At 43.0% G+C, this 25,803-nt stretch overlaps 1 protein-coding gene across 1 annotated transcript in view; it reads right to left on the bottom strand.

Moving 5' to 3' along the window:
* The window catches only part of PHF12 (PHD finger protein 12), a gene marked incomplete at both ends in the record, with an annotated part of 61,162 nt that overhangs the window by 15,210 nt on the left and 20,149 nt on the right, over positions 1–25,803 (bottom strand). The window contains 4 exons of the mRNA XM_080713283.1: positions 3,050–3,182; positions 5,316–5,436; positions 9,357–9,750; positions 14,671–14,743. Of these exons, the coding sequence (XP_080569409.1) occupies positions 3,050–3,182; positions 5,316–5,436; positions 9,357–9,750; positions 14,671–14,743 (721 nt within the window). The remainder of the gene's footprint in view (positions 1–3,049; positions 3,183–5,315; positions 5,437–9,356; positions 9,751–14,670; positions 14,744–25,803) is intronic.

Genomic DNA, 25,803 nt, shown 5'->3' with positions numbered 1-25,803 from the left:
CTGTCGGGGAAGGGAATGTGACAGACTTTCCCTTTCATCTCTACCCACATGAGTGCAGTAGAGCTACATATTCCTGTTTCCTTCAAAGGCTTGAGGAAGATACGAAATAGGGAATTAGCCAAGAGATACCCTTCCAAATTAGCTAACAGTCCTCTGCTCCAGCTCAGAGCACCCTGTGAGGGTATCCTCTCAGCAGTACATGTTTCAAAGGAGAAACATCTCAGCACTCAAGAGACCCAGACACCTATTCCAACAAGGGATTCTCAAATGAAGCAGGACTGTATTCTTCATAAGAACTTGGCTGACAGCTCGATCAGAATCCTGTGTGGCCTACCTTTTTCCTTCTCCAGAGTACCAAGAAGCATTAGTGAACATATCTTGCTATCAATCTTCCTCCATGGGAGAAAGAAAACTGTGGCTTACTCAGAGGCCAAAGGAAGGGATGAAAGAATTATTTCTGCAATAGCCACAAGAAGGCATGCAGAACCAAACCATGCCACTTCTTTTCAACATCTGATCTACTGCACATTTTTTATTTTGGTGGTACTGAGGATGAAACCCAGGGGCATTCTACCTCCAAGCTATACCCCCAGCCCTATTTTTTATTCTTTGTTTTGAAACAGGGTTTCACTGAGTTGTAAAGAGCCTCACTAAGTAGTAGCTGAGGTTGTCTGAATCGCGATCCTCCTGTCTGAGCCTCCCAAATGCCGGGATTACAAGTGTGTGCCACCACGCCTGGCTTAATACACATTTTTTTTTTGGTACGGTACTGGCTATTGAACTACACACCCAGCCCATTTATTTATTTATTTGCCCTGGGGATTGAACCTAGAAAGAGTTCTACCTCCAAACTATACCTCCCTGTTTTTGTGGTACTGGGTATGGACTCCAGGGGCCTTCCATCTCTGGGTTACACCCCAGATCTATTTTGAGGCTGGTCTCATCCTACGAGCCTTGTCTTAGCCTTCCAAATACTGGGATATTCCTCCATATCTGGTTGTCTTATTTTTTATTTATCTTTTTGTGGGTCTGGGGATGGAACCCAGGGGCATTCAACCTCTGAGCTACACCCCCAGCCCTATTTTTTATTCTTTATTTTGAAACCGGGTCTGAGTTGCAAAGGGCCTCACTAAGTAGCTGAGGCTGTTCGCAAACCGCGATCCTTTTGTCTCAGCCTCCTGAATGGTGAGATTGCAAGCATGCGCCACCACGCCCACTATCTTTTATTTTTGTGGGTCTGGGGATGAAACCCAGGGGCATTCAACCTCCGAGATACATCCCCTGCCTTATTTTTTATTCTTTTTTTTTTTTTTGGTGGTTATGTGGTTCCTGGAAACCCTTCTACCTTCGGGCTACACTCCCAGACACCTATTTTTTTATATTTTAATTTGGAAAAAGGGTTTCTTAAGCCAGCCAGGCTGGCTTCGAACCTGTGTGATTCTCCTGTCTCCGCCTCCCAAGGGGGGGGGTTTACAAGCGTGCACCACCAAGCCCAGCTTACTCTTTATTTTGAAATAGGGTCTCACTAAGTTGCAGAGAGCCTCACTAAGTAGCTGAGGCTGTGAACCATGATCCACTGGTTTCGGCCTCCCAAATGGTGGGATTACAAGCATGCGTCACCACGCCCAGCTTTTATTTCTTATTTTGAAACAGGGTCTCAGTAAGTTGCTGAGGCTAGCCTTGAACCTGCAATCCTCCTGTCTCAGCCTCCAAAGTACTGGGATTAAAGACATGTGTCACTACACCCAGTGATGTGTGTGTGTGTGTGTGTGTGTGTGTGCGCGCGTGCGTGCTGCACATTGAACTCAGGGCAAGCACTCTACCACTGAGTTATACTTCTATCCATCCATTTGGTAGACAATACCTTAAGTAGTAACCTTTTTTTTTTTTTTTTTTAACAGTACTGGGCATGGAACCCAGAGGTATTCAACCTCTGAGCTGTACCTCCAGCCCTATTTTTATTAATTAATTAATTAATTATTTATTTATTGGTGGTACTGGGGTTCCTGGAAGCCCTTCTACCTCCAGGCTAAACTCCCAGACCTATTTTATACTTTTTTTAAAATTTGGAAACAGGGTCTCTTAAACCCAGCGTGGCTGGCTTCGAACCTTCGCGATCCTCCTGTCTCTTCCTCCCAAGCGTGGGGATTATAAGTGTGCGCCACCATGCCTGGCCTCCTATTTTTATTTTGAAACAGGATCTCACTGAGTTGCAAAGGGCCTAAGTAGCTGAGGCTGGCCACAAACCAGCATCCTCCTGTCTCAGGCACCCAAATGTGGGATTACAAGTGTGTGCCATCACTTCTAGCTATGTAGTAACCTTTTAAATTTGGAAAGGCTGCTTTTATGAGGGTGTATCTCTTCCTAGAGCCCTTTCCCATCCCACCATGTGAGCAACTATACTACTTAGAAGAGTAAGTTCTGACTCTCTTGGAGATAGCAACAGCTCTGTTCTAGCCTCAGGAAGTAGTGTGGAAAATGTATACCTAAGACTCTTGCAAGATAAGGCAATAGAACCCTTACACCAATATTACTAAGCACCTATTATGTGCAAAACACAAGGTGGTTTAGGTGGTTAGAAAGAATTAAACAGGGTTAGGGGTAACTCACTGCTAATATTTATGAGGCCCTGGATCTGTTCTCCAGTACTGGGGAAGAAAAAAAAAAAGAAATTAAAGCAAAAGATGGAAAATAATCTCATTTGGTACCTGGGACACATGTATTCCAGAGAGGCAACCATTTATTTGCTTAAGGTTTCTTTTTATGGCAGTAATATTAACTGCTTAATTCACTGCAAGAGAAATTATTCTTAAACAACCACATATTAGTGGGTTAAACTGGCTTTTGCAAAAGTCAAGGTATTGTGGGGAAAAGAAGTGCACAGCTGAGTATGTCTAAATAATCAGAATTGAGTAGGATGGTCTGCAGAAACCATGATCTATGAGATTATAGTGAATTGTGGCATAAAACTGATCTTATATGTTTTCTACTGAATTAGTCCACACCCAGCTGTGCTGGTACAGGATTGAATGGACACCGCTGTGCTTACCACCACATGTTCGATGTGATTCGGACACATCCATCTGCCCAGGGGCATGGCAGTGAGTGGTGGCTCGAGGCAGTCCATGTGAAACAGGAGGGGGCAATAATCACACTGGATGAGAGGGGCCACGCGGCAACTCCTGGAAAAAAAAAAAGGTATAGGCCATATTTTAGTAGCAGGATGGAAAAACTCTAATTCTGCTCTGTGGAATAACCACCTTTCTTTAATACTAATATTCTCTGTATCTCCCTCCCCAAATGATTCAGTTACATTTTTATCAGAAAGATGAATTTGGGGGTTACCACCAGACTCTCCATTATTCTCTAAGAATGTCTTGTAGGGATGAGAATGTTTACTTGGAGTATGGCTAAAGTGGCTGTCAGGGCAAGAATGATCAATGTTCAAAATTCATGGGGGGAAGACAGTCAACTCTGCTCTGATCTCTCCAGCCCTTAAAACTACCTCATCTACAAAACCACTAATAACCTTTCTAGTCTTTTGTTTGGTGCTAGAATTGAACACAGGGACATTCTACCTCTAAGCTACACCCCCAGTCCTAGTTTATTTTTTATTTTGAAACAGGGTCACACTAAGTTGCTGAGGCTGGCTGCCAAACTGATCCTCCTGTCTCAGCCTCCCAAGTACTGTGGCTGCAGGTGTACACTACCACACCTGGCCTTTCTAGAGTCTTAATACAGCAAGAGACAGGTTATCCTCCATGGAGCATGACTAACAGGCAGAGAGAGGTATGTGAAAAAATGGTTTTGTAATGTATTCATGTAAGTATGACTCAATGAAGGGGCTTTCACACATGCCAATTATGATTTATAACTACAATACTCCTTAGGCTTCTTTCTTTGTGGTATTAGAGATGAGACTCTAATACCACAGGTATTAGAGGTCTTCTACCTCCAGGATATACCCCCTGACCTATTTTTTTATTTGGAAGCAGGGCCTCACTTAGTAGCTGAGGCTGGCTTCGAACCTGCAATCTTGTCTCAGCCTCCCAAGTACTGGGATTATAAGCATGTGCCACCATCCTTGCTTACTCCTTAGGTTTCTGAGATGCATTAGATTCAAAGTCTGTCCTAACTCAGAGTTCTTTTTTTTTTCTTTTTGAATTTATTGTTTTGTGGTATGAGGGACTGAACCCAGTATGCTCTACCACTAAGCTATACCCCCAGCCCATTTGTTTATTTATACTGGTACTGGGCAATGAACCTAGGGGCACTCTACCTCTGATCTATACCCCAGCCCTAGGTTTATTTTTTAGTTTGAAATGCTAAGTTGCAGAGGACCTCACTAAATTGCTGAGACTGGCTGTGAACCTGTGATTCTCCTGTCTCAGCCTCCCAAGTATGTGACATCATGCCTGGCTTCCTCTATATTTTGAAATGAATTTCACTAAATTGCCCAGTTTGGCCTCAAAACTTTCAATCCTCCTGTTTCAGCCTTCCAAGTACTAGGATTACAGAAATGAGCCGCCATGTATAGCATTGGTTCAGAGTTCTAATACACTACTACCCTATTTTTAAAAATAAATAAATTAATTAATTTTGTGGTTCTGGGGATGGAACCTAGGGGCATTCGACCTCCGAGCTACACCCCTTGCCCTATTTTTTTTTTGGGGGGTGGGGGGCTTGCCCTATTTTTTTTTTTGGGCGGGTCTGGGGACGGAACCCAGGGGCATTCAACTTCCGAGCTATACCCCCTGCCCAATTTTTTCTTCTTTATTTTGAGACAGGGTCTCACTAAATTGCGGAGGGCCTAAGTAGCTGAGGCTGTCCGTGAACCGTGATCCCCCATAGTCTCAGCCTCCCAGATGCTGGTATTACAAACGTGTGCTACCATGCCCGGCTTTTATTTTTTATCTTGAAACAGAGTCTCACTGAGTTGCAGAGGGCCTCACTAAGTAGCTGAGGCTGGCTATGAACCATGATCCTCTGGTCTCAGCCTCCTGAATGCTGGGATTACAAGTGTGCACCCACCACATCTGGCTAGTTTTCTATACTTCTGTTGTGAAATAATTTTTTTTATTTTGAAACAGGGTCACACTAAGTTGTTGAGGCTGTCTTTGAACCTGCAATTCTATCTCAGCCTCCACTGGTGTTATAGGCCTGTGCCACTGTGTCAAGGTAGTCAAGTCTTTATGTTTTCATACTATCAGAATATGGGCTGTCCATATTTAATATATATTTGGAAGAGGTGACTGAAGAGAAAAAAATGCATCATTTACTGAATATAAAGATCTACTTGGTAGAGAAGAAAATACCTGTTACATGTGAAGCAGACTTTGACCGGTAAGGGAACAAGACCATTGTGATCTAACTCATGTTGCGTTTTCTTAACATTTTTCCCTGTGGTTTCTTCCTTTCTTCTCCTCTTGCTAGAACCTAGAAAAGAAATGGATGGTGCTGAACTGTCCCTGGATTCAGAGTTCCTCACTTGGGATATGGAGTTTGGAGACTCGCCTGGGATATAAGAACAGTATTAAGTGAAAAGAATGGATCATAGCAAAAGCACCTGTCATGAGCCAGACACGGATCTCTTTTTGAGGCCCCCAGGGCTGGTTTCAAGTAAGAAAAAATAGAAAGGAAAATGGAGACCGAGACATGTCAGAACCATGAGCAGAAGTATCATGTTATATGGCAGAAAACATATTTCCCCCACCTTTGATGGTGAAGATTGAACCTAGAGTGTCCTACCTCTGAGCTACATCACCTAGCCTATTTAATTTCTATTTTAAAGTAGGGTCTCACTAAGTTGTGGAGGGCTTCATTCAGTTGCTGAGGTTGGCTGTGAACCTGTGATCCTCCTGTCTAAGCCTTCCAAGTACTAGGATTACAGAAGTGTGCTACCACACCTAGATAAAACACGTTTTTTATGTTGGGTGTGGTGGCGCACGCTTGTAATCCCAGCATTTGGGAGGCTGAGACAGGAGGACTGTGGTTCATAGAGAGCCTAAGCTATTTAGTGAGGCCCTTTGCAATTCGGTTAAGACCCTGTTTCAAAAATAAAAAATAGGGCCGGGCGTGGTGGTGCATGCTTGTAATCCCCACGCTTGGGAGGTGGAAACAGGAGGATCGCACAGGTTCAAAGCCAGCTGCGCTGGCTTGAGAGACCCTGTTTCCAAATAAAAATATAAAATAGGTCTGGGAGTGTAGCCCAGAGGTAGAAGGGCTTCCAGGAACCCCAGTACCACCACCACCACTAATAATAATAATATTAACACTAATAATAATAGTAATAATAATAATAATAATAAAATAAAATAGGGCCCCTGGGTTTCACCCCTAGTACCAAAAAAACAAAACAAAACATGTTTTATAAACACAAAGTGAAGCCGGGCCTGGTGGCGCACGCTTGTAGTCCCCGGGCTTGGGAGGCTGAGACAGGAGGATCGCACGGGTTCGAAGCCAGCCTCAGCTACTTAGCGAGGCTTTCAGCAACTTACTGAGACCCTGTTTCCAAATAAAATATAAAAAAGGTATGGGAGTATAGCCCGGAGGTAGAAAGCCTCTGGGTTCTACCCCCAGTACCACCAAAAAACAAAAAAACAAAAAAACCCCCACAAAGTGATAAAAAAAAAACAAGGGTTAAATAAAGGCAACCTAAGAAATATAAATGTCCAAGTGAGCCGGGCGTGGTGGCGCACGCTTGTAATCCCCGCGCTTGGGAGGCAGAGACAGGAGGATCGCGCTGGTTCGAAGCTAGCCCTGCGCGCTGGCTTAGGAGACCCTGTTTCCAAATAAAAATGCAAAAATAGGTCTGGGAGTGTAGCCCGGAGGTAGAAGGGCTTCCAGGAACCCCAGTACCACCCAAAAAAAAAAAAAAAAAAAAAAAAAAAAAAAAATAATAATAATAAATGTCCAAGTGAACTGATAAACAAGGACTATTCTGAGAAGGTGGTTGAGGAAAAGACTGATTTTAGTGCACTTTTTATTTGGTACTGGGGAATGAATTCAGAGGCATTCTACTTCTGAGCTAGACACCCAGCTCTGTTTATTTTTATTTTTAAACAGAGTCTCACTAAGTTGCTAAGGCTGGCCTTGAACCTAGGATCCTTCTGTTTCAGCCTCCAAAGTACTAGGATTACAGGTATGTGCCACCATATCTGGCTATTTTGCTGCTTTTTGTGGTGCTAAGGATTGAACCCAGAGGCCTACCTTCGAGCTACACCCCCAGCCCAATTTTACTTCTTATTTGGAAACAGGGTCTCGCTAGGTTAATGAGACTCACTACCTGCTGAGGCTGTCCTTAAACTTGCAATCTTCCTGTCTCAGCTTCCCAAATACTGGGATTATAGGAGTGCACCATCATGCCTGGCTTTACTACATTTTTTTTTTTTTTTTTTTTTTTGCGGGTCTGGGGCTGGAACCCAGAGGCATTTGACCTCCGAGCTACAACCCCTGCCCATTTTTTTTTTTTTTTTGAAACAGGGTCTCACTGAGTTGGGAAGGGCCTCACTAAGTAGCTGAGGCTATCTGCGAACCATGATCCTCCTGCCTCAGCCTCCCGAATGCTGGGATTACAAGCGTGCGCCACCATGCCCGGCTGTTTACTACATTTTAAAACAGAAATTAGAAAAGCCTTGATTCTATATGCAGCCTACCTGCCATTATCAAGAAGAAACTATAATCTGATTAAAAAAAGAAAAGAGAAAAACAGGGAAATTGATAATAGATGTGTATTACCAACTGATAGTTTTTTTTTTTTGGTACTGCAAATTGAACCCAGGGGCATTTTACCTCTGGGCCTCAGTCTAGTTAAGTTGCTGTGGCTGGCCCTGAACCCATGATCCTCTAGTCCCATCTGTCCAGGGGCTAAGATTGCCTGGCTGGTACAGAGTGATTTCTAAATTGACAAAACTGTCAATGTACATGTTGACCCTACAATTCACCTTGCAGATAGAGGGCCGCATCTAAACAAGTACAGAGTGATATATTTACAATTATTTGTTGAAGTACTACCTTAGTAACCAAAGATTAGGAACAACCTCAATGTCAATTAATAGGAAACTGGCTAAATAATTTATGGCATATTTGTACAATGGACTATCATACAACTACAAAAAACCCGAGAAAATTCTATATTAATGTTAGGACCTCTAGAATATATGTGACATGAAAAAAGCAAAGTGCAGAACTGTATGACTACTATGTTATTTAAGGAGAAAATACACCCATGTACCTGCTTATAGATGCACAGAGGGAATCTAGAAGAATACACAGAAACAGACCACTAGTTATGTGTGAAGTGTAGGAAGGTAGACAACAGGAGTGGAAGGGAAGTTATTCACTTTAAGTCTTTTTTACATTTTAAAATTTGAGCCAAGTGAATGCAGTACTATGGTTATTCCCCCCCCCCCCAATACTAGGGATGGAACCCAGGGGCATTTTTACCTCTGAGCCCTCCAGCCCTTTTGTTTATTCTTTATTTTTTATTTTATTTTTTTCTGGTACTGAGGATGGAACCCAGGGGTTCCTCAGAGGTATTCTACCTCTGAGATACACCCCCAGACCTATTTTTTAGTGTTTGAAACAGGGTCTCACTGAGTTGCTAAGGGCCTCCCTAAATAGCTGAGGCTATCTGTGAACCGAGATCCTTGGGTCTCTGCCTCCCAAATGCTGGGATTACAAGCATGTGTCACCATGCCTGGCTTATCTATTTAAAAAAAGAAGGGGCAGGGAAGGACTCTGGAGACTCAGAAAATGGAAAACTAAATAAGCCACTGTAATAGTTAAAAGCTTCAATGATCTCTCTCTAGGACAGGGACGTGAGAGTGGCTACCTGGGCGTGACCTTATAGGCTACATTACTCTTTTTTTGGCGTTGGGAAATGAACCCAGGAGCATTCTACCTCTTAGCTATATTCCCAGTCCTATTTTATTTTTTAATTTTTTCAGTACTGGGGATGGAATGCAGGGACATTCTACCTTCAAGCTATACCCACAACCCTATTTTTTAATCTTCATTTTGAAACAGGGTCTCACTGTGTTGCAAAGGGCCTCACTAAGTAGCTGAGGCTGTCCATGAAATGCGATCCTCCTGTCTCAGCCTCCCAAATGCTGGGATTACAAGCGTGTGCCACCATGCCCAGCTTATTTTTTTATTTTGAAATAAAGTCTCACTAGGTTGATGAGAGCCTTACTATTTGCAGAAGCTGTCCTTGAACCTGTGATCCTCTTCTCAGCCTCCCAAGTACTGGGATTACAGGGACATACTACCACACTTGGCTAGCATTGCTCTTTTGCTGGACAATAATTCTTTGGGGAAGCTGGAGGCAGGGGAGGGGATATGATGGTGTGGCTAACCTGGTAGTGCAGTGGTACAAGTCAGTTCATTGGGCAACTGAAACTGGGTGGGGTTCCGCTCCATGGCGGCAGCAATCAGCAGCTCAAAAGGCCGCCTCAGCTGGGGCTGCACATAGTCCGGCTCTGCTGCTATCGGCTCCTCATCCACGTCAATGATGTCCTCATCAACGTCGTTCTGCTCAGAGGTGGGGGTCTCTGTGCTTGCATTGGATGTGGGGGTGCCAGGCCGGCTGGCTCTCCTTTCCAGGATCCGGGCATGAGCAATGGCCTTGAGTTCAGTTTTGCTAGCTGATCTGTCCAACAAGTCAGTGTCACTGCTGGGGGATGTAGTCCGTTTGCTGGATTTGTCCACCAGTCCATTGACATGGCCCAGCTCCTTTTTCTGCTCTCGTTTCTGTGCAAATGAATAGGTGGGCCCATCATAAAAAGTACCACAAAACAGAGATTTATGTACAATGTCCTGCTAGACCATTAACCTAAATGACAAAAGTCCCCTATACATCAGTCATACACCTGTAACTTGAGACACTGATCTATTAAAGTTAACACACTATAATAGAACTAAACTTAAGCTGAGAAAACTATTGAAGCAGGGAACCACCAAAAAGCATGTGAAGTTAGAAACAATTACATATCATTAACTCCAACTCATCATATGACACATAGCATGTCTATACAAAGTACAAGGCAAAGTGCTAAATAATTTACAGAGTGAGAATCAATAAGATTACTGTCGTTTGCCGCGGAGCATTCTGACCATTCTAAATGTTTTAAAAATATTGCTCAAAATAGAGAAATATATGCAAAAGTAAAAGGTGAAAGAGACTCAAAGCTCCCTTTTCAGGGAGACTGGGTACTGAGATGGAAGGCAACTGTATTATAAGGTAGAGGAATGGCATGTGGAGGGGAATGATATAATAATCATGTGTCTAAGAGTGGTGGCTTTCAGTATTTCAATTTTAACTAGAATGTTGAAAGTGACACTTAGAAGATAGGGAGACAGAAAAACAGTAGGAATAGATGACATATTACATTTTTCTCTTGCCTCCAAGTAGAGTGGTCAAAGGAAGACCAAGGGAAGTGAACCGGTCTCCAGTCAGGAAATGTGGGATCTTGTCCCACTTCTGATTTCCCTGACATTGGATAACTCAGGCTGATGGGCAGAAATTTCTCCATCTGCAAAGTGAGACCAGTGAAACCTTTCTTCTCTGCGAGAGATTGTAGAGACCAAAGAGGGTAACGTGTAAGTCAGGCATGGTGGTATATGCCTGTAAGCCCAGTGCTTGGGAGGCTGAGACAGGAGGATTGCAGGTTCAAGGCCTGCCTCAGAAACTCAGTGAGGACCTCAACAACTTAGAGACCCTGTTTCAAAATAAAAGAGGAGCTGGGTGTGATGGTGCACTTTGAAATCCCAGTATTTGGGAGGCTGAGACAGGAGGATCGGGGTTCGTGGCCAGCTTCAGCTACTCAGTGAGGCCCTCCACAATTTAGTGAGACCCTGTTTTAAAATAAAGAATAAGTTGTGGTGATGCACACTTGTAATCCCAGCATTTGTGAGGCAGAGACATGAGGATTGCAGTTTGCGGACAGCCTCAGCTACTACTTAGTGAGGCCCTTTGCAGCTCAATGAGACCCTGTTTCAAAATAAAGAATAAAAAAATAGGGCTCGGGGTATAGCTTGGAGGTAGAATGCCCCTGGATTCAATCCCCAGTATCTCAAAAATAAAAATAAAAATAAATAAAATAAAAAATTGTTATGGGGGGAGGGATGTAGCTTGAAGGTAGAGTGAACCTGAGTTCAATCCCCAGCACCACAAAAAGAGAGAGGGAGAGAGAAAGAGGGGGTTAGAAGGGTATTATAGAGGTAGAACACCCCTAGGTTCAACCCCTAGTGCCACCCAAAAACAAAACAAAATGTGGTCACATATATGAAAGGGAATCTGCTGATCTGGGGAAGATCTAGGTTCCACTAGAGATCATGGTAAGGCTTGAATATTGGAGACTGATGAGACCCAGAACATATTATTTTAATCTACTTTAGTATAAATACAGGAGGCCAAAGGGGAATAATGGTGGAAAGGTAGATTTGACACCAGTAGGCAAAGGAAAAAAAGCAGGCTAAGCCGGGCGTGGTGGCGCACACTTGTAATCCCAGCACTTGTGAGGCTGAGACAGGAGGATTAGGCAGGTTTGAAACCAGCCTCAGCTACTTAGTGAGGCTCTCAGCAACTTAGTGAGACCCTGTTTCCTAATAAAATATAAAATAGGTCTGGGAGTATAGCCTGGAGGTAGAAAAGCCCCTGGGTTCAACCCCCAGTAAAACACACACACACACACACACACACACACACACACACACACACACACACACACACACACTAACCTTCTACAAGTAGCTCTGCTTCTAGAAACTGATGAAGAGGTAACAGAACTTTGAGTTCCTTTTTTCAGGCCTTCTTTCCTGGCTTTAGCTCTTCTAGATTCACTTTTTTTTTTTTTTGGTGGTACTAGAGATTGAACCCAGAGGCATTCTACTGTCAAACTATAGCCCCAGCCGGGCGTGGTGGCACACGCTTGTAATCCCCGCGCTTGGGAGGCGGAGACAAGAGGATCGTGCAGGTTTGAAGCCAGCCGCGCTGGCTTAAGAGACCCTGTTTCCAAATAAAAAGTATAAAATAGGTCTGGGAGTATAGCCTGGAGGTAGAAGGGCTTCCAGGAACCCCAGTACCACAAACAAAACAAAACAAAACAAAAAACCAAAAAAAACCCCACAAAAAAAAAACAAAACAAAAAACCAACTAACCAACCAAACAAAAAGCTATAGCCCCAGCCCAATTTTATTTCTTATTTGGAAACAGAGTCTTGCTAGGTTGATGCAAGTTTCATTACTTGCTGAAGCTGTCATCAAACCTGTGATCCTCTTAGCCCAGCTCCCAAGTACTGGGACTACAAGTGTGTACCACCACACTCTGCTTCAGGTCCAGCTTCTTTGCATGGCAAGTTTTCCAAAGGCCTCCTTGGCTGGAAGGTACCTCTTACTGACCCTTCTCTAATCTAATTTGGGATGCATAGGAAAGAATCTTGGAAGGTAGACAGGCTGGAAGGTAGTCTGGTTTGTGGACTTTAGGAGAAATTAAACTACAACTGTGGTTGGCTTTGGCTCACCTTCTTCTTTTTCTTTTCAGTATTGGAGCTTGAACCCAGGCGCATTCTACCTCTGAGCTACACCTGCAGTGAGGGCCTCACTAAGTGGCTGAGGCTGGCTGTGACAATGTGATCCTCGTCTCAGCCTCCCAAATATTGGGATAATACGTGTACCATTAGACCGGTGGCTTGCCTTTTCTTTGTACTAGAGATTGAACCCAAGGGCACTCTACCTCTGAGGTACACCCCCATCTCTTTTTGTTTTTTATTTTGAAACAAGGTCCTGCTAAGTTGCTGAGGCTGGTCTTGAACCTGAGATCTTCCTGTCTTATCCTCTCAAGTACTGGGATTATAGATGTTTACCACTGTGCCCAACTTTGGCTTGCTTTTTAGTAGGAACCCTTATGTACATACTGGAAATATGTCTGCCTAACTGTTTACCTTTTTTTTTTTTTGGTACTGGGGATGGAACCCAGAGGCTTTCTACCTTTGGGCTATACTCCCAGACCTATATATATATATATATATATATATTTTTTTTTTTTTTTTGAGGGTCTGGGGATGGAATCCAGGGGCATTCGACCTGTAAGCTACACCCTATTTTTTATTCTTTATTTTGAAACCGGGTCTCACTGAGTTGCAGAGGGCCTTACTAAGTAGCTGAGGCTGTCCGCGAATCGCGATCCTCTAGGTCTCAGCCTCCCGAATGCTGGGATTACAAGTGTGCGCCACCACGCCTGGCCCAGACCTATTTTTTAATACTTTATTTGGAAACAGGGCCTCACTAAGTTGCTGAGAGCCTCACTAAGTAGCTGAGGCTGGCTTAGAACCTGTGTGATCGATCCTTCTGTCTCAGCCTCCCAAGCATAGGGATTACAAGCATGCACCACCACGCCCGGCTTTTACCTTCTTTTTAAAGGCCAAAAAAGGTTATAGATGTAAACCACAATCTCTGAGTCATCTCCCTATCCTGTTTCTACAACTAAGAAAATCATTATCCATGTGACAAGAAAACTGGTGATGTCACAAAACAAGGAAGAGTTGCTTGGTGTTTAATTAATTTTACTGATGAAGAGTGGGTATGAACAAATTCTAATCTATGGCCTATAATTTAAAGGTTGGGTCAATTATAATCCGAATGGAAACACACCTACCTCCTTTTTGGGTAAAGGATAAAATAGCTCTTCCTCCACAAAAATTCTCAAAGCAGAAAATAATGGACTCTGTGTGTGTGTGTGTGTGTGTGTGTGTGTGTGTGTGTGTGTGTGTGTGTGAATTGAATCCAAGGGTATTCTACCTCTGACCTCCAGCCCTTTTTTATTGTTTTGAAACAGGATATTACTAGGTTGAAGAGTCTCCCTAAATTGCTGAGGCTAATTTTGAAACTGTAATCCTCCTGTCTCAGTCTCCCAAATACTGAGTTACAGGCATAAACCACCACTCCCAGCATGAACCATGTTCTTAAAGCCAGTACTGATTTATTAAAGCTAAGAGAAGGGTAGCTGAAGAGAGATTAGACAACCAGGGTACAAATGGGCTCAAATTCTTTTTCCCCAATTTATCTGGCCAAGCCTATGGAGACCACTGACTTATTTGATTTGGGGTGAGAGAAAAATCTTATCAGTCTAAAAAAGGAAACTTTTTTTTTTTTTTTTTTTGCGGTACTGGGGAGTGAACCCAGGGGTATTCTACCTCGGAGCTACACCTCCAACCCTGTACTTTATTCTTTAATTTGAAACAGGCCTCACTAGGTAGCTGAAGGTGGAATGAACCTGCTCCTGTCTCAACCTCCTAAGAGCTTCCTAAATACTGGGATTACAAGTGTGCACCACCACATCTGGCTCAAAAAGCAAACATTTTTCCCCTTCTAGCCATATATAAGGCTGCCATATTCAGGCCAATAATTAGAGGTCAATAAAGTAAGACTCCTGCTGCCACTAGTGACTACACATGTCTCAGTAAATTAACACACCTCTTTTGCCCATTTCAGTAGCGTATGTTTGGATTTTTAAGCCCTACTTGATTATAGTCACCACGGGGAGAATAGGGTGATTCCAGGCTGGAAAAGACAAGAAGGGCAGAAAATGCCTTCTTGGCCAGGACATCTTAGCCCTAGTATCAGTGCTCTAGATCTGGTATTCTGAGCAAAGCCTTCAGGAAGCAGCATTACCTTTCGGCGAACAGTGCACCGGTGACACATCCACTCCCCAGGAGGCAACATCTCTTCACTCAATGGAGGGTTACTGTGGGGAAAAGACAAGGGCAAAACTAAGTACCAACCCTCGGTGCAATAGGAAAAGGCTAGGCTAGATCTGGCACAACCCTCATGTCCCTAAACTCCTATTTTGGATAGTTCTGCAGCATTGAGTTCACTCATCCTTCACTTACTCAGCATCATTTATAATCACCTAAGGAATGAACACTACTTCTCATACTTTAGAAAGAGAAGCCAAATCCAGAGCTATTAACACTGGGCTTTTAGGAAATGGTATAAAGAATTATTAGTTTGAACTGGGTGTGCTGGTGCACATTTGTAATCCTAGCATTTGGGAGGCTGAGACAGGAGGATCCGGGTTCGCGGACAGCCTCAGCTACTTATTGAGGCCCTTTACAACTCAGTGAGACCCTTTCAAAATAAAGAATTAAAAAAAAAAAAAATAGGGCTGAGGGTGTAACTCAAAGGCAGAATGCCCCCGGGGCTCCATCATCCCCAGTACTGCCCCCCCCCCTAAAAAAAAAAAAGCTTGGAGAGTCATTCCCAAACCACAGTGCCAATAAAATAAAACCACCCAAAATTCTGTTTTTGTTTTTTTTTTTGGTAGTACTAGGGATGGAACCCAGGGGGCATTCCACCTTCGACCTATACCCCTAGTTCTATTTTACATTTTTTATTTTGAAACAGGATATCGCTAGGTTCAGTCTCACTATGTTGCTGAGGCTGTCCTCTAACCTGTGATCTTCCTGTCTCAGTCTCCCAAGGATGGGATTACGGGCATGTGCCACCACACCTGGCCCACACCATTAATAGTCCATTAATCTAATGCTGGCGTGGTGGCGCACGCTTGTAATCCCTGCGCTTGGGAGGCGGAGACAGGAGGATTGTGCAGATTTGAAGCCAGCCGTGCTGGCTTAAGAGACCCTGTTTCCAAGCCAAAAAAAAAGTATAAAATAGGTCTGGGAGGGTAGCTCAGAAGTAGAAGGGTTTCCAGGAACCCCAGAACCACCACCACCACCACCACCAAAAAAAAAAAAAAAAAGTCTGTTACTCTAAGCCCAAGCTCCTCTTTCATCTACTGTTCAGAGGCAGAGGCCCCTGTCACAAAATCTCATTCAGTTATCCTTCCCTTAGTCAACTTGAAGATTTGCTATTTTTCCCTCAGGAATACCCTTCCTTTAGGAAAGCTATGTACACCTATCAAAACTCTATTTATGCTCAGGTCTACCTCAATCAGCTTGTGGTAGATTCAAGATGGCTACAAATTCTTTGTTCTGTCTCTCATCTGCAGGCAGTCCATTTCCTCCTCCTAAATCGGGCTTGTCTTCTGACATGTTTTGACCAATTGAATGTAGACATTTTACTGTAGCTTTTAAGCCTGGACCTTAAAAATCTGCAGATTCCACATTTATATTCTTGGTATGGTCCATCTTAGAGCTCTGCTGTCATGCTATGAGAAGTCATATAGAAGAGACTTGATATACTGTAATGAATAGCTTCAAGTTGAACTCCAAGTCAATAGGCAAGCACCAACTACTGCTATATGAGTGTGTTATTCTGGACGCCCAGCTAAGTGCAGCTTCAAAATACCTGAAGTTCTAGCCTAAAACATGTGGAACAGATAATAATCCAGCTTGAGCCCAGGATACCTTCAGAATTGTGAAAAATAATAGCAAGTTTCCATTTTAAGCCACTGAATTTTTGGAGAGTATGTTATACAGTGATAACCAGACACAGGTCCTCTATGAGCTCTTTTCATATTACCCATGTATCTTGTACCTCTTGCTGCATGCTCTTTTGGAGGGACCACCAGTCAGATGCTGTGGTACACACCTGTAATTGCAGTACTTGGGAAACTGCAATGGGAGGATAAAAGGTTTGAGACCAGCCTCAGCAACTTAGGGAGACCCTGTTTCAAAATAAGGGTTGGGTATAGCTTGAAGGTAGAATACCCCTGGATTCAACAAACTTAGTACCAGGAAAAAAAGAAACCAAGACAGTGACTGTATCTTCTCCCTCCCTCTTTGTATCTTTATAATATAGAAGCTGTAAACACAGTAGTTATTAAGACTGATTCAAAACCAGGTATGAGGCAGGACCCTGCAGGTTTTCCAGGTTCCAGGTCATTAATTTTCATTAAAGTCACACCAATAGCCACCGAATTCCTTCCTTCCCTCTATCCCTCTTTTTCCTTGAATCCAGGGGCACTCTATAACTGAGCTACATCCCTATTCCCTTACTTTATATTTTGAGACAGAGCCTTGCTAAGTTACAAATACTGCCCTTGAATTTGTCCCAATTTCTCAGTAGCCGGGATTAGCACTGTGTACCACCATGGCTAACCACAACGGTGGTTCTCAAAGTCTGTTCTCCAATTCCCGGCAGCATCTGGGAATTTATTAGAAATGTAAATTCTGCCGGGCGTGGTGGCGCACACTTGTAATCCCCGGGCTTGGAAGGCGGAGACAGGAGGATTGCGCAGGTTCAAAGCCAGCCTCCCTGGCTTAAGAGACCCTGTTTCCAAATAAAAAAGTATAAAAATAGGTCTGGGAGTGTAGCCCAAAGGTAGAAGGGTTTCCAGGAACCCCAGTACCACCGGAAAAAAAAAAGAGAGAAATGCAAATTCTGAGGCCACTCCAGATCTACTAAATCAGAAACTCTATGAGTAGGACTTAGCGATATTATAGATGATTCTGTTGACCACAAAAGTCTCAAAACTACTGCTGCAACAGAATAAGGCTGTGTGTGTGTGTGTGTGTGTGTGTGTGTGTGTGTGTGTGTGGTGCTGGGGATGGAACCCAAGGGACATTCTATATCCAAGCACCCCTAGCCCTATTTTTCATTTTTCATTATTTATTTATTTATTTTTGGTGGTAAAATTTATGTTTAAGAAATCCCTACCTTTGGTTCTGGGACATCACCTACCTGAAATGGTAAAAAGAAAAAGTTCCTTGAAGAATAGGAGTTTGAAAAAAATCAAACAAGAATTTTTATAATATAAAAGGACTTGCTGGGCGTGGTGGCACATGCTTGTAATCCCAGCATTTGGGAGGCTGAGACAGAAGGATCTGGTTCATGGCCAGCCTCAGTTACTTTGTAAGGCCCTTTGTAACTCAGTGAGACTCTGTCTCAAAATAAAGAATAAAAAATATCGCTCAGAGGTAGAATGCTCCTGGGTCCATCCCTATTACTGCCAAAACAAACAAACAAACAAACAAACAAACAAACAAACAAACAAACAAACGGACTCACCTATAAGTCCTGAGACTTAATGCTATGCTATTTTCCCATTTCTACCTAAAAAAGAGCACTTGGCTTGGCAAATTTTCTTAGGTCCTGCTTTGTTGTGCCTCCCTGGACCCCTGAACATACATGGAGATGCTCACTAACCCTTCACAGCTCACTGCTCCCTTTCCTCCCTGTTTCCTTAGTGGAATCTCTGGAGGATGTATATCAGGAAGTATAAAATTGGAGACATGGTGGCCTGGTGGGACAGATCTTCAAGCCCTGGCAGACAACAGGTAAATGTTACCTGTAAGGTCTTACTTAGCTCTAATTTACTTCTACAACAGGCCATATCCAAACTAATAAAATGGAGCCAGGCATGTTGGCGCACATTTATAATCCCAGCATTCAGGAGGCTGAGACTGGAGGATTGCGGTTCGCGGAAAGCCTCAGCTACTTAGTGAGGCCCTCTGCAACTCAGTGAGACCCGGTTTAAAAATAAAGAATAAAAAATAGGGCAGGGGGTATAGCTTGGGGGTTGAATGCCCCAGAGCTCCACCCCCAGACCCGCAAAAAACAAACTAATAAAATGCACACGTGTCATTTGCAAAGGCCTATGGACTCTGCTATGCTTCAGCAGTTACCATATTAAAATTAACCCTGAAGGCTGTCACTTCTGATCCCCTTTTTCATCATTTATTTTCATCTGCCTACTGGCACTGTACCAAGATACCCTAAATAGAACAAGGACAGCAGAGGAGGGCAAGGCAAAGTGAAATGGGCTTAGATTTGTGAATTCTTAGACACTTCTTGCCTCCCTTAATCTATTCCTAACCTTGTTGGCAGATGATTTATCTAAAACATAATTCGTAGCCAGGCATAGCAGTGCATGGCTATAACCTTAGTACTTGGGAGGATGAGACAGGAGGATCTCAGGATCAAGGCTAGTGCACAGTAACTTAGACCCTGTTTCAAAATGAAGAAGTCTAGGAGTGTAGCTCAGAAAAAGAACACCCCTAGGTTCAATTCCCAGGACCATAATGCATACATACATTAAGAAAAACAACAAAGAACTGAGAACGCAGTAATCACAGATACTCAAGAGGATGGGGGTAGGAGGATTTCAAGTTCAAGACAAGCCTGGGTGAGACTTTGTGTCAAAATAAAAAAGGGCTGGGGATACAGAGCTCAATAATAGAATGCCTTTGGTTCAACTCTCAATATCTGGAGAAAAAAAACATGAAGAAAAAAAAAGAACTGGGAACACTGAAACCATAGGCTTCTAGGAAGTGAGTATAAATTAAAGTCATGAAGCAGGCACTTGTTTTACAGGTGGTTAAATCACGTATGAAATTACTTATGTTTTCTATGTCATAAAACAATGAAAAGACATGAGAGTTAAAGTCCACACTTGCAAACCTGTATTTCATACTCACCATTCCACCCCTACACACTTTCTCTCTTTTCTTGAGGTGCTAGCTAGGCAAATGCTCTTTGACTGAGCTGTTTCCAGCCCTCTAATCTTCTTTAAACAAATTTATTTATTTATTTATTTATTTATTTATTTATTTATTTATTACCTTAACCCTCCTGTCTCAGCCTTCCAAATGCTGGGATTATAAGCGTGTGCCACCATACCTGGCTAAACAACTTCATTTTAAATCTTGTTTCTCTTTCTTGGCATAAGCGTTAAATGCTTAAAACCTATAATATGCTCTCAAAAGTTCAAAATAAAGAAAATAAAGCCAGGTATGGTGGTATACTCTTGTAATCTTACAGTACTTGGGAGGCTGAGAGAGGAGGGCTACTGGTTGGAGGACAGCCTCATCAAGTAGTGAGACTCTTGTCAGCCTAGTGATTCTGTTTCAAAATAAAAATAAAATAGGAGCCAGGCGTGCTGGCGCACACTTGTAATTCCAGGATTTGGGAGGCTGAGACAGGAGGATCGCAGTTTGAGGACAGCCTCAGCTATTTAGTAAGGGCCGTTGCAACTCAGTGAGACCCTGTTTCAAAATAAATAAATAAATAAATAAATAAATAAATAAATAAATAAATATAAGGCTGGGGGTAGCTCAGAGGCAGAATGCCCCGGGTTTCATCTCCAATACAAAAAAAAAAAAAAAAAAAAAAAGGCTGGGGTACAGCTCAGAGGTAGAATGCCTCTGGGTGTTCAACCCTTATTACCACATTAAAAAAAAAAAAAATCCCTCTCTCAGAATTCTGCTCTGAAGTATGGGATTTCCTATTCTGCCCTTAAGACTAGGACTGTAAATTTGAGAAATAGTCCAAGAAAATTCAAGTGCTATCTCCAGGATAAATACAGAACATTTAAGAGTGAGGTCATAATTACTTGCTGAGATTTGCTTCTTTCATAGATTTAGCACAAACACTATGAAATAACAAATTGCAAAAGGTGGTACACCTTGAGAAAAGGCAGTGAAATCCAAGACAGGGTGAATAAGGAACAAAAGCTTGTTTCTAGACAGTGATCATCATAGGCATGACTGGAACACAGGCATTGCCTATCATCAAGCTTTCTCATAATTGTGTTTCCTCTCTGCTCTAAGCAATTCCTTTTAAATTAATTAATTAGTTAATTAATTATTTATTGGGGTACTGGGGATCGAACCCAGGGGTATTCTACCTTCAAACTATACCTCCATCCAATTTTTTATTCTTTTTCTTTTTTTCCCTTTCTTTCTTTCTTTCTTTCTTTCTTTCTTTCTTTCTTTCTTTCTTTCTTTCTTTCTTTTGCGGTACTGGTGATGGAACCCAGGGTGTTCTACCTCTGAGCTACACCCCAGCCCTATTTTTTATTCTTTATTTTGAAACAGGGTCTCACTGAGTTGCATAAGGCCTCACTAAGTAGCTGAGGCTGTCCTCAAATAGTGATCTTCCTGTCTCAGCCTGGGGTTACAACTGTGGGCCACCATGGCCAGCTTTATTCTTTTTTATTTTTTAATTTTTATTCTTTTTTGCGGGTCTGGGGATGGAACCCAGAGGCATTTGACCTCTGAGCTACAGCCCCTGCCCTCCCTTCCTCCCCTCCCTCCCTCCCTCTCTCTTTCTTTCTTGGTGGTACTGGGGTTCCTGGAAGCCCTTCTATCTCTGGGCTATACTCCCAGGCCTATTTTTTACATTTTTATTTGGAAACAGGGTCTCCTAAGCCAGCGCATGCAGCTGGCTTCGAACCTGCGTGATCCTCCTGTCTCTGCCTCCCAAGCGCGGGGATTACAAGTGTGTACCACCATGCCCGGCTTATTCTTTATTTTGAAACAGGGTCCCACTAAGGTGCGGAGGGCCTCACTAAGTAGCTGAGGCTGTCTGTGAACCACAATCCTCCAGTATCAGCCTCCTGAATGCTGGAATTACAAGCATGTGCCACCACGCCTGGCTTTATTCTTTATTTCTGAAACAGGGTCTCACTAAATTGTAAAAGGCCTCACTAGGTAGCTGAGGCTAGCTGTGAACCTGCAATCCTCCTGTCTCAGCCTCCCAAGTACTGGGATTCTAAGCGTGCACCACCATGCCCGGCACTTTCAAACTCTTTAGATGGCAGCTTTCAACCCAAATTCCCAGAAGAAAAGAATTCATGAAACCAGGCATCATGGCACATGCATGTAATTCCAGTACTTGGGAGGCCTGAGATAGGATTGCAGGTTTGCAGCTGGCCTCATTAGTGAGGCCCTCCACAACTTAGTGAGACCCTGTTTCAACAATAAATAAGAAATAGGGCTTACACTTGTAAAAAATAGGGATTATACTTGTAATCCCAGTACTTGGGAGGCTGAGACAGAAGGTTAACAGGTTCATGACCAGCCTCAGCTACTTAGTGAGACCTGTTTCAAAATTAAAAATAAAAAATAGGGATAGAATGCCAGGTGTAGTGGCACACGCATGCAATCCCAATGCTTGGAAGACTGTATAGGTTCGAAGCCAGCTTTAACTACTGAGTGAGGTTCTCAGCAACCAAGTGAGACCCTGTTTCCAAATAAAGTCTAAAATAAGTCTGGGAGTATAGCCCGGAGGTAGAAAAGCCCCTGGGTTCCACCCCCAGTACACACACACACACACACACACACACACACACACACACACGTGGGTAGGTATAATGGTGTAGTTTGGAGATAGAATGCCTCTGGGTTCCATACTCAGAATCGGGGAAAAAAAAAAAAAAAAAGCGGTACTGGAGATGTAGCTCAGCGATAGCATGTCCCTTAGTTCAATCCTAAGTACCAAAAAAACTAGAAAAGAACCCAGGTGTGGTGGCACACACTTGTAATCCCAGTACTTGGGAGGCTGAAACACAAGGATCTCAGGTTCTCAGCCAGCCCCAGCAACTTAGTAAGGCCCTCTGCAATTTAGTGAGACCCTGTTTCAAAATAAAGAATAAAAAATAGGGTTTGGCATGGTGGCGCACACTTGTAATCCCAGCTATTTGGGAGGCTCAGACAGGAGGATTGCGGTTCGTGGACAGCCTCAGTTACTACTTAGTGAGGTCTTGTGCAACCCAGTGAGACCCTGTTTCAAAATAAAGAATAAACAATAGGTGTGGAAGTGTACCTTGGAGGTAGAAGCCCCCTGGATTCAATCCCCAATAACACACACACACACACACACACACACACACACACACACACACACAGGAAACGAAAAAGAAAAAGAAAAAAGGAAAGGTTTTGTGACATGGTTCCAGAGAGACAGTTATTGGGTAAGCTCAGGAACAAGTTCCAAAAGAGGCTGTTTTTGCTCTATATCATAAATACTACCAATGGCCAGGTATGGTGACTCATGCCTATATACTAGTACTTGGGATGCTGAGATAGGAGATCATAGGTTTAAGGCCAATTCAGCAACTGAGGCTCTTAGCAACACAGTGAGACCCTTTTTCAAAATAAAATAAAATAGGGTTGGAAGTATAGCTCAGAAGTAGAATGCCCCTGGGTTCAATCCACAGTACCAGCGCGCGCGCGCGCGCGCACACACACACACACACACACACACACAAAAAAAAAAAAAAAAAAAAAAAAAAACCCCAAAATCTTGCCAATAAGATTTCAGGGAAGCCGGGCATGGTGGCGCATGCTTGTAATCCCAGTGCTTGGGAGGCTGAGACAGGAGGATCACACAGGTTCAAAGCCAGCCTTAGTGAGGCTCTCAGCAACTTAGTGAGACCCTTTTTCAACATAAAGTATAAAATAGGTCTGGGAGTGTACCCCCAGAGGTAGAAGGCCCCTGGGTTCCACCCCTGGTACTGAGGGAAAAAAAAAAATTCTGATGTATTTACTTTGAACTTTCCTACCTCAGTCCATCTCAAAGATTCTTCTAAGTTTATGGGTGCTAAACTTAGTGTGCAACTCTCAGTTATATATGTTAGAACCGCTACATCATGATATATATATCTTAGAAAAATAAGATTCTGCCGGGCGTGGTGGCACACGCTTGTAATCTCCGAGCTTGGGAGGTGGAGACAGGAGAATCGCACAGGTTCAAAGCCAGTTGTGCTGGCTTAGGAGACCCTGTTTCCAAATAAAATATAAAATAGGTCTGGGAGTATAGCCTGGAGGTAGAAGGGTTCCATCTCCAGTACCACCAAAAAAAAAAAAAAAAAAAAAAACAACTGCCCTGGCTCCCTCTCAATCCCCATATACAAAGACAGGATTAGGAGTTATCCTTCATAAAAAGAAAATAGCAAAAAGTTAAAAGTCAGGTGATGCTAAGCTTATTTCATTGAGAAATTCAGCTGCTCAGCAGTGAACACTATAATGAGCCAGTGTTGCCTGTGAAGACATCAGTATACTTTCTAATCACTAAAGTCTAGAAATATCAGATTAACTCCTTCTCCTATCTAGTGTATTACAGTTCACAAAGCAGTTTAACAGATGCTCTTATCTGATCTTCATGACTACATAGGTAATTCTTATTCCCATCACATAGATAAAAAATACTGACTTACCTAAAGTCACGGAGCCAGTAAGTAGTAAAATTGGAATCCAAATCAACGTTTCCTGTTTTTATTTCAAATCTTGAGACCAAGCTGTCTTTTTTTTTTTTGGGGGGGGGACTGAACCCAGGGGTGTTCTACCTCTGAACTACACCCCTAGCCCTATTTTTATTTTTTTGGTACTGGGGTTCCTGGAAGCCCTTCTACCTCCGGGCTACACTCCCAGACTTATTTTATTTTTTGGAAACAGGGTCTCCTAAGCCAGCGCGGCTGGCTTTGAACCTGCGCGATCCTCCTGTCTCTACCTCCCAAGCGTGTGCCACCACGCACAGCTCCTATTTTTATTTTGAAACAAGGTCTCACTAAGTTGCTGAGGGTGGTCTCCTATGGGTGATCCTCCTGTTTCAGTCTCCTAAGAACTAGGAATAGAGGCATGCACCACTACACTCAGTTAAGACCAAGCTGTTTTACAAGAACCCTTAGTAGATTGCTTATTTCTAGAAATCCCAGCAGGAAACCTTTCTTAATCAAAGCTGAGCATTTTCTTTTAAATTAGTCAATATTTATTGAGTCCCCACTGTTTACCCACCAATACTAGGTAACATACTAGAGGATAAACACAAAGCAAACAAATGATCATCTACCCCATCAAAAACAGTCTTAGAGCCGGATGCAGTGGCACACACTTGTAATCCCAGCATTTGGGAGGCTGAGACAGGAGGATCGAGGATCGTGGTTCGTGGACAGCCTCAGCTAGTACCTAGTGAGGCCTCCGCAACTTAGTGAGACCCTGTTTCAAAATAAAATAAAAAACAGGGCAGGGGGTGTAGCTTGGAGTTCGGATGCCCTTGGGTTCCATCCCCAGACTCGCAAAAAAAAAAAAAAATAAATAAATAAATAAATAAATAAATAAAGTCTTGGGGAGAGAAGATGGAAGTCATGTATCCATGTAAACATTTACTGAAAAATTGTTTTCTGTGTGTGGTACTAGGGATTGAACTCAGGGGCATTCTACCTCTGACCTACACCCCCCCCCCAGGTCTATTTAATTTTGAAACAGGGTCTAAATTGCTGAGGCTGGCTGTGAACCCACAATCTTCCTGTCTTGGCCTCCCAAGTACTAGGATTACAAGTATGTACCACCTCACCCAGCTACTGGACACTTATTTTATGCTGGGCAATGTGCTAAGAGCTGAGATTTCAGACGTGGCTCTTGCTTTCAAGGATCAAATGATAAAAAGCAAAAAGGACATTAAGTAATGAAACCACATACAATTAAGTATAAGCTGATTTTTGCCATATACATCAACATAGGTCATCTAATATCTGAAGGCAAAAATGATCTTTACTTTCCTTTTGTAATTAAGTGTTATTCAGCAAACAATAATTCAGCCAGTGATCCCTTCTTAAAATTAAGCATTGCATAGGGTTCAGGAGAAAGCCATAGTTTCAGGAGCCGGTTTATTTTTGCATTTTGGCAAACTGCCAAAATGGTCTCGGGAGTGAAAACATTCTGAGTGTTTAAATCCATCCATCCAGAGCCTAATATTTGGGAGGCTGAGACAGGAGGACTGCAGGTTTGAGGACAGTCTGGCAAGCAGTGGAAAAGAATGCCCTGGGGCTCAATCTCCAGTAGGGGTGTGGGGGTTTAGCCAAGAGGGTAAGAATCCCTCCTCCACTTTCTGGCTTCAAAAGAAACAAGGTAGTGCAATGAAACAAGCACTCTTCTCCACAGGCAGAGAAGAGAGTGCCTGGTGAGGATGGAGCTCTTGCCGAATATCTTCACTGCTGTGGTTAACTTTCCTCCCAGCTTATTTGTTAAAAAGCCCTGGCCTGCAATTACTGGCCAGAAAGCAACTGTTCACTGCATTCCAGCTTGCTCTTTATTTTAACCACTACCTTATCTTAAAGACATTTTG

Source organism: Muscardinus avellanarius (assembly GCF_963383645.1).
Source record: "Muscardinus avellanarius genome assembly, chromosome: 16".
Classification (NCBI taxonomy): Eukaryota; Metazoa; Chordata; class Mammalia; order Rodentia; family Gliridae; genus Muscardinus; species Muscardinus avellanarius.
This window is presented reverse-complemented; position numbering and strand designations above follow the sequence as displayed.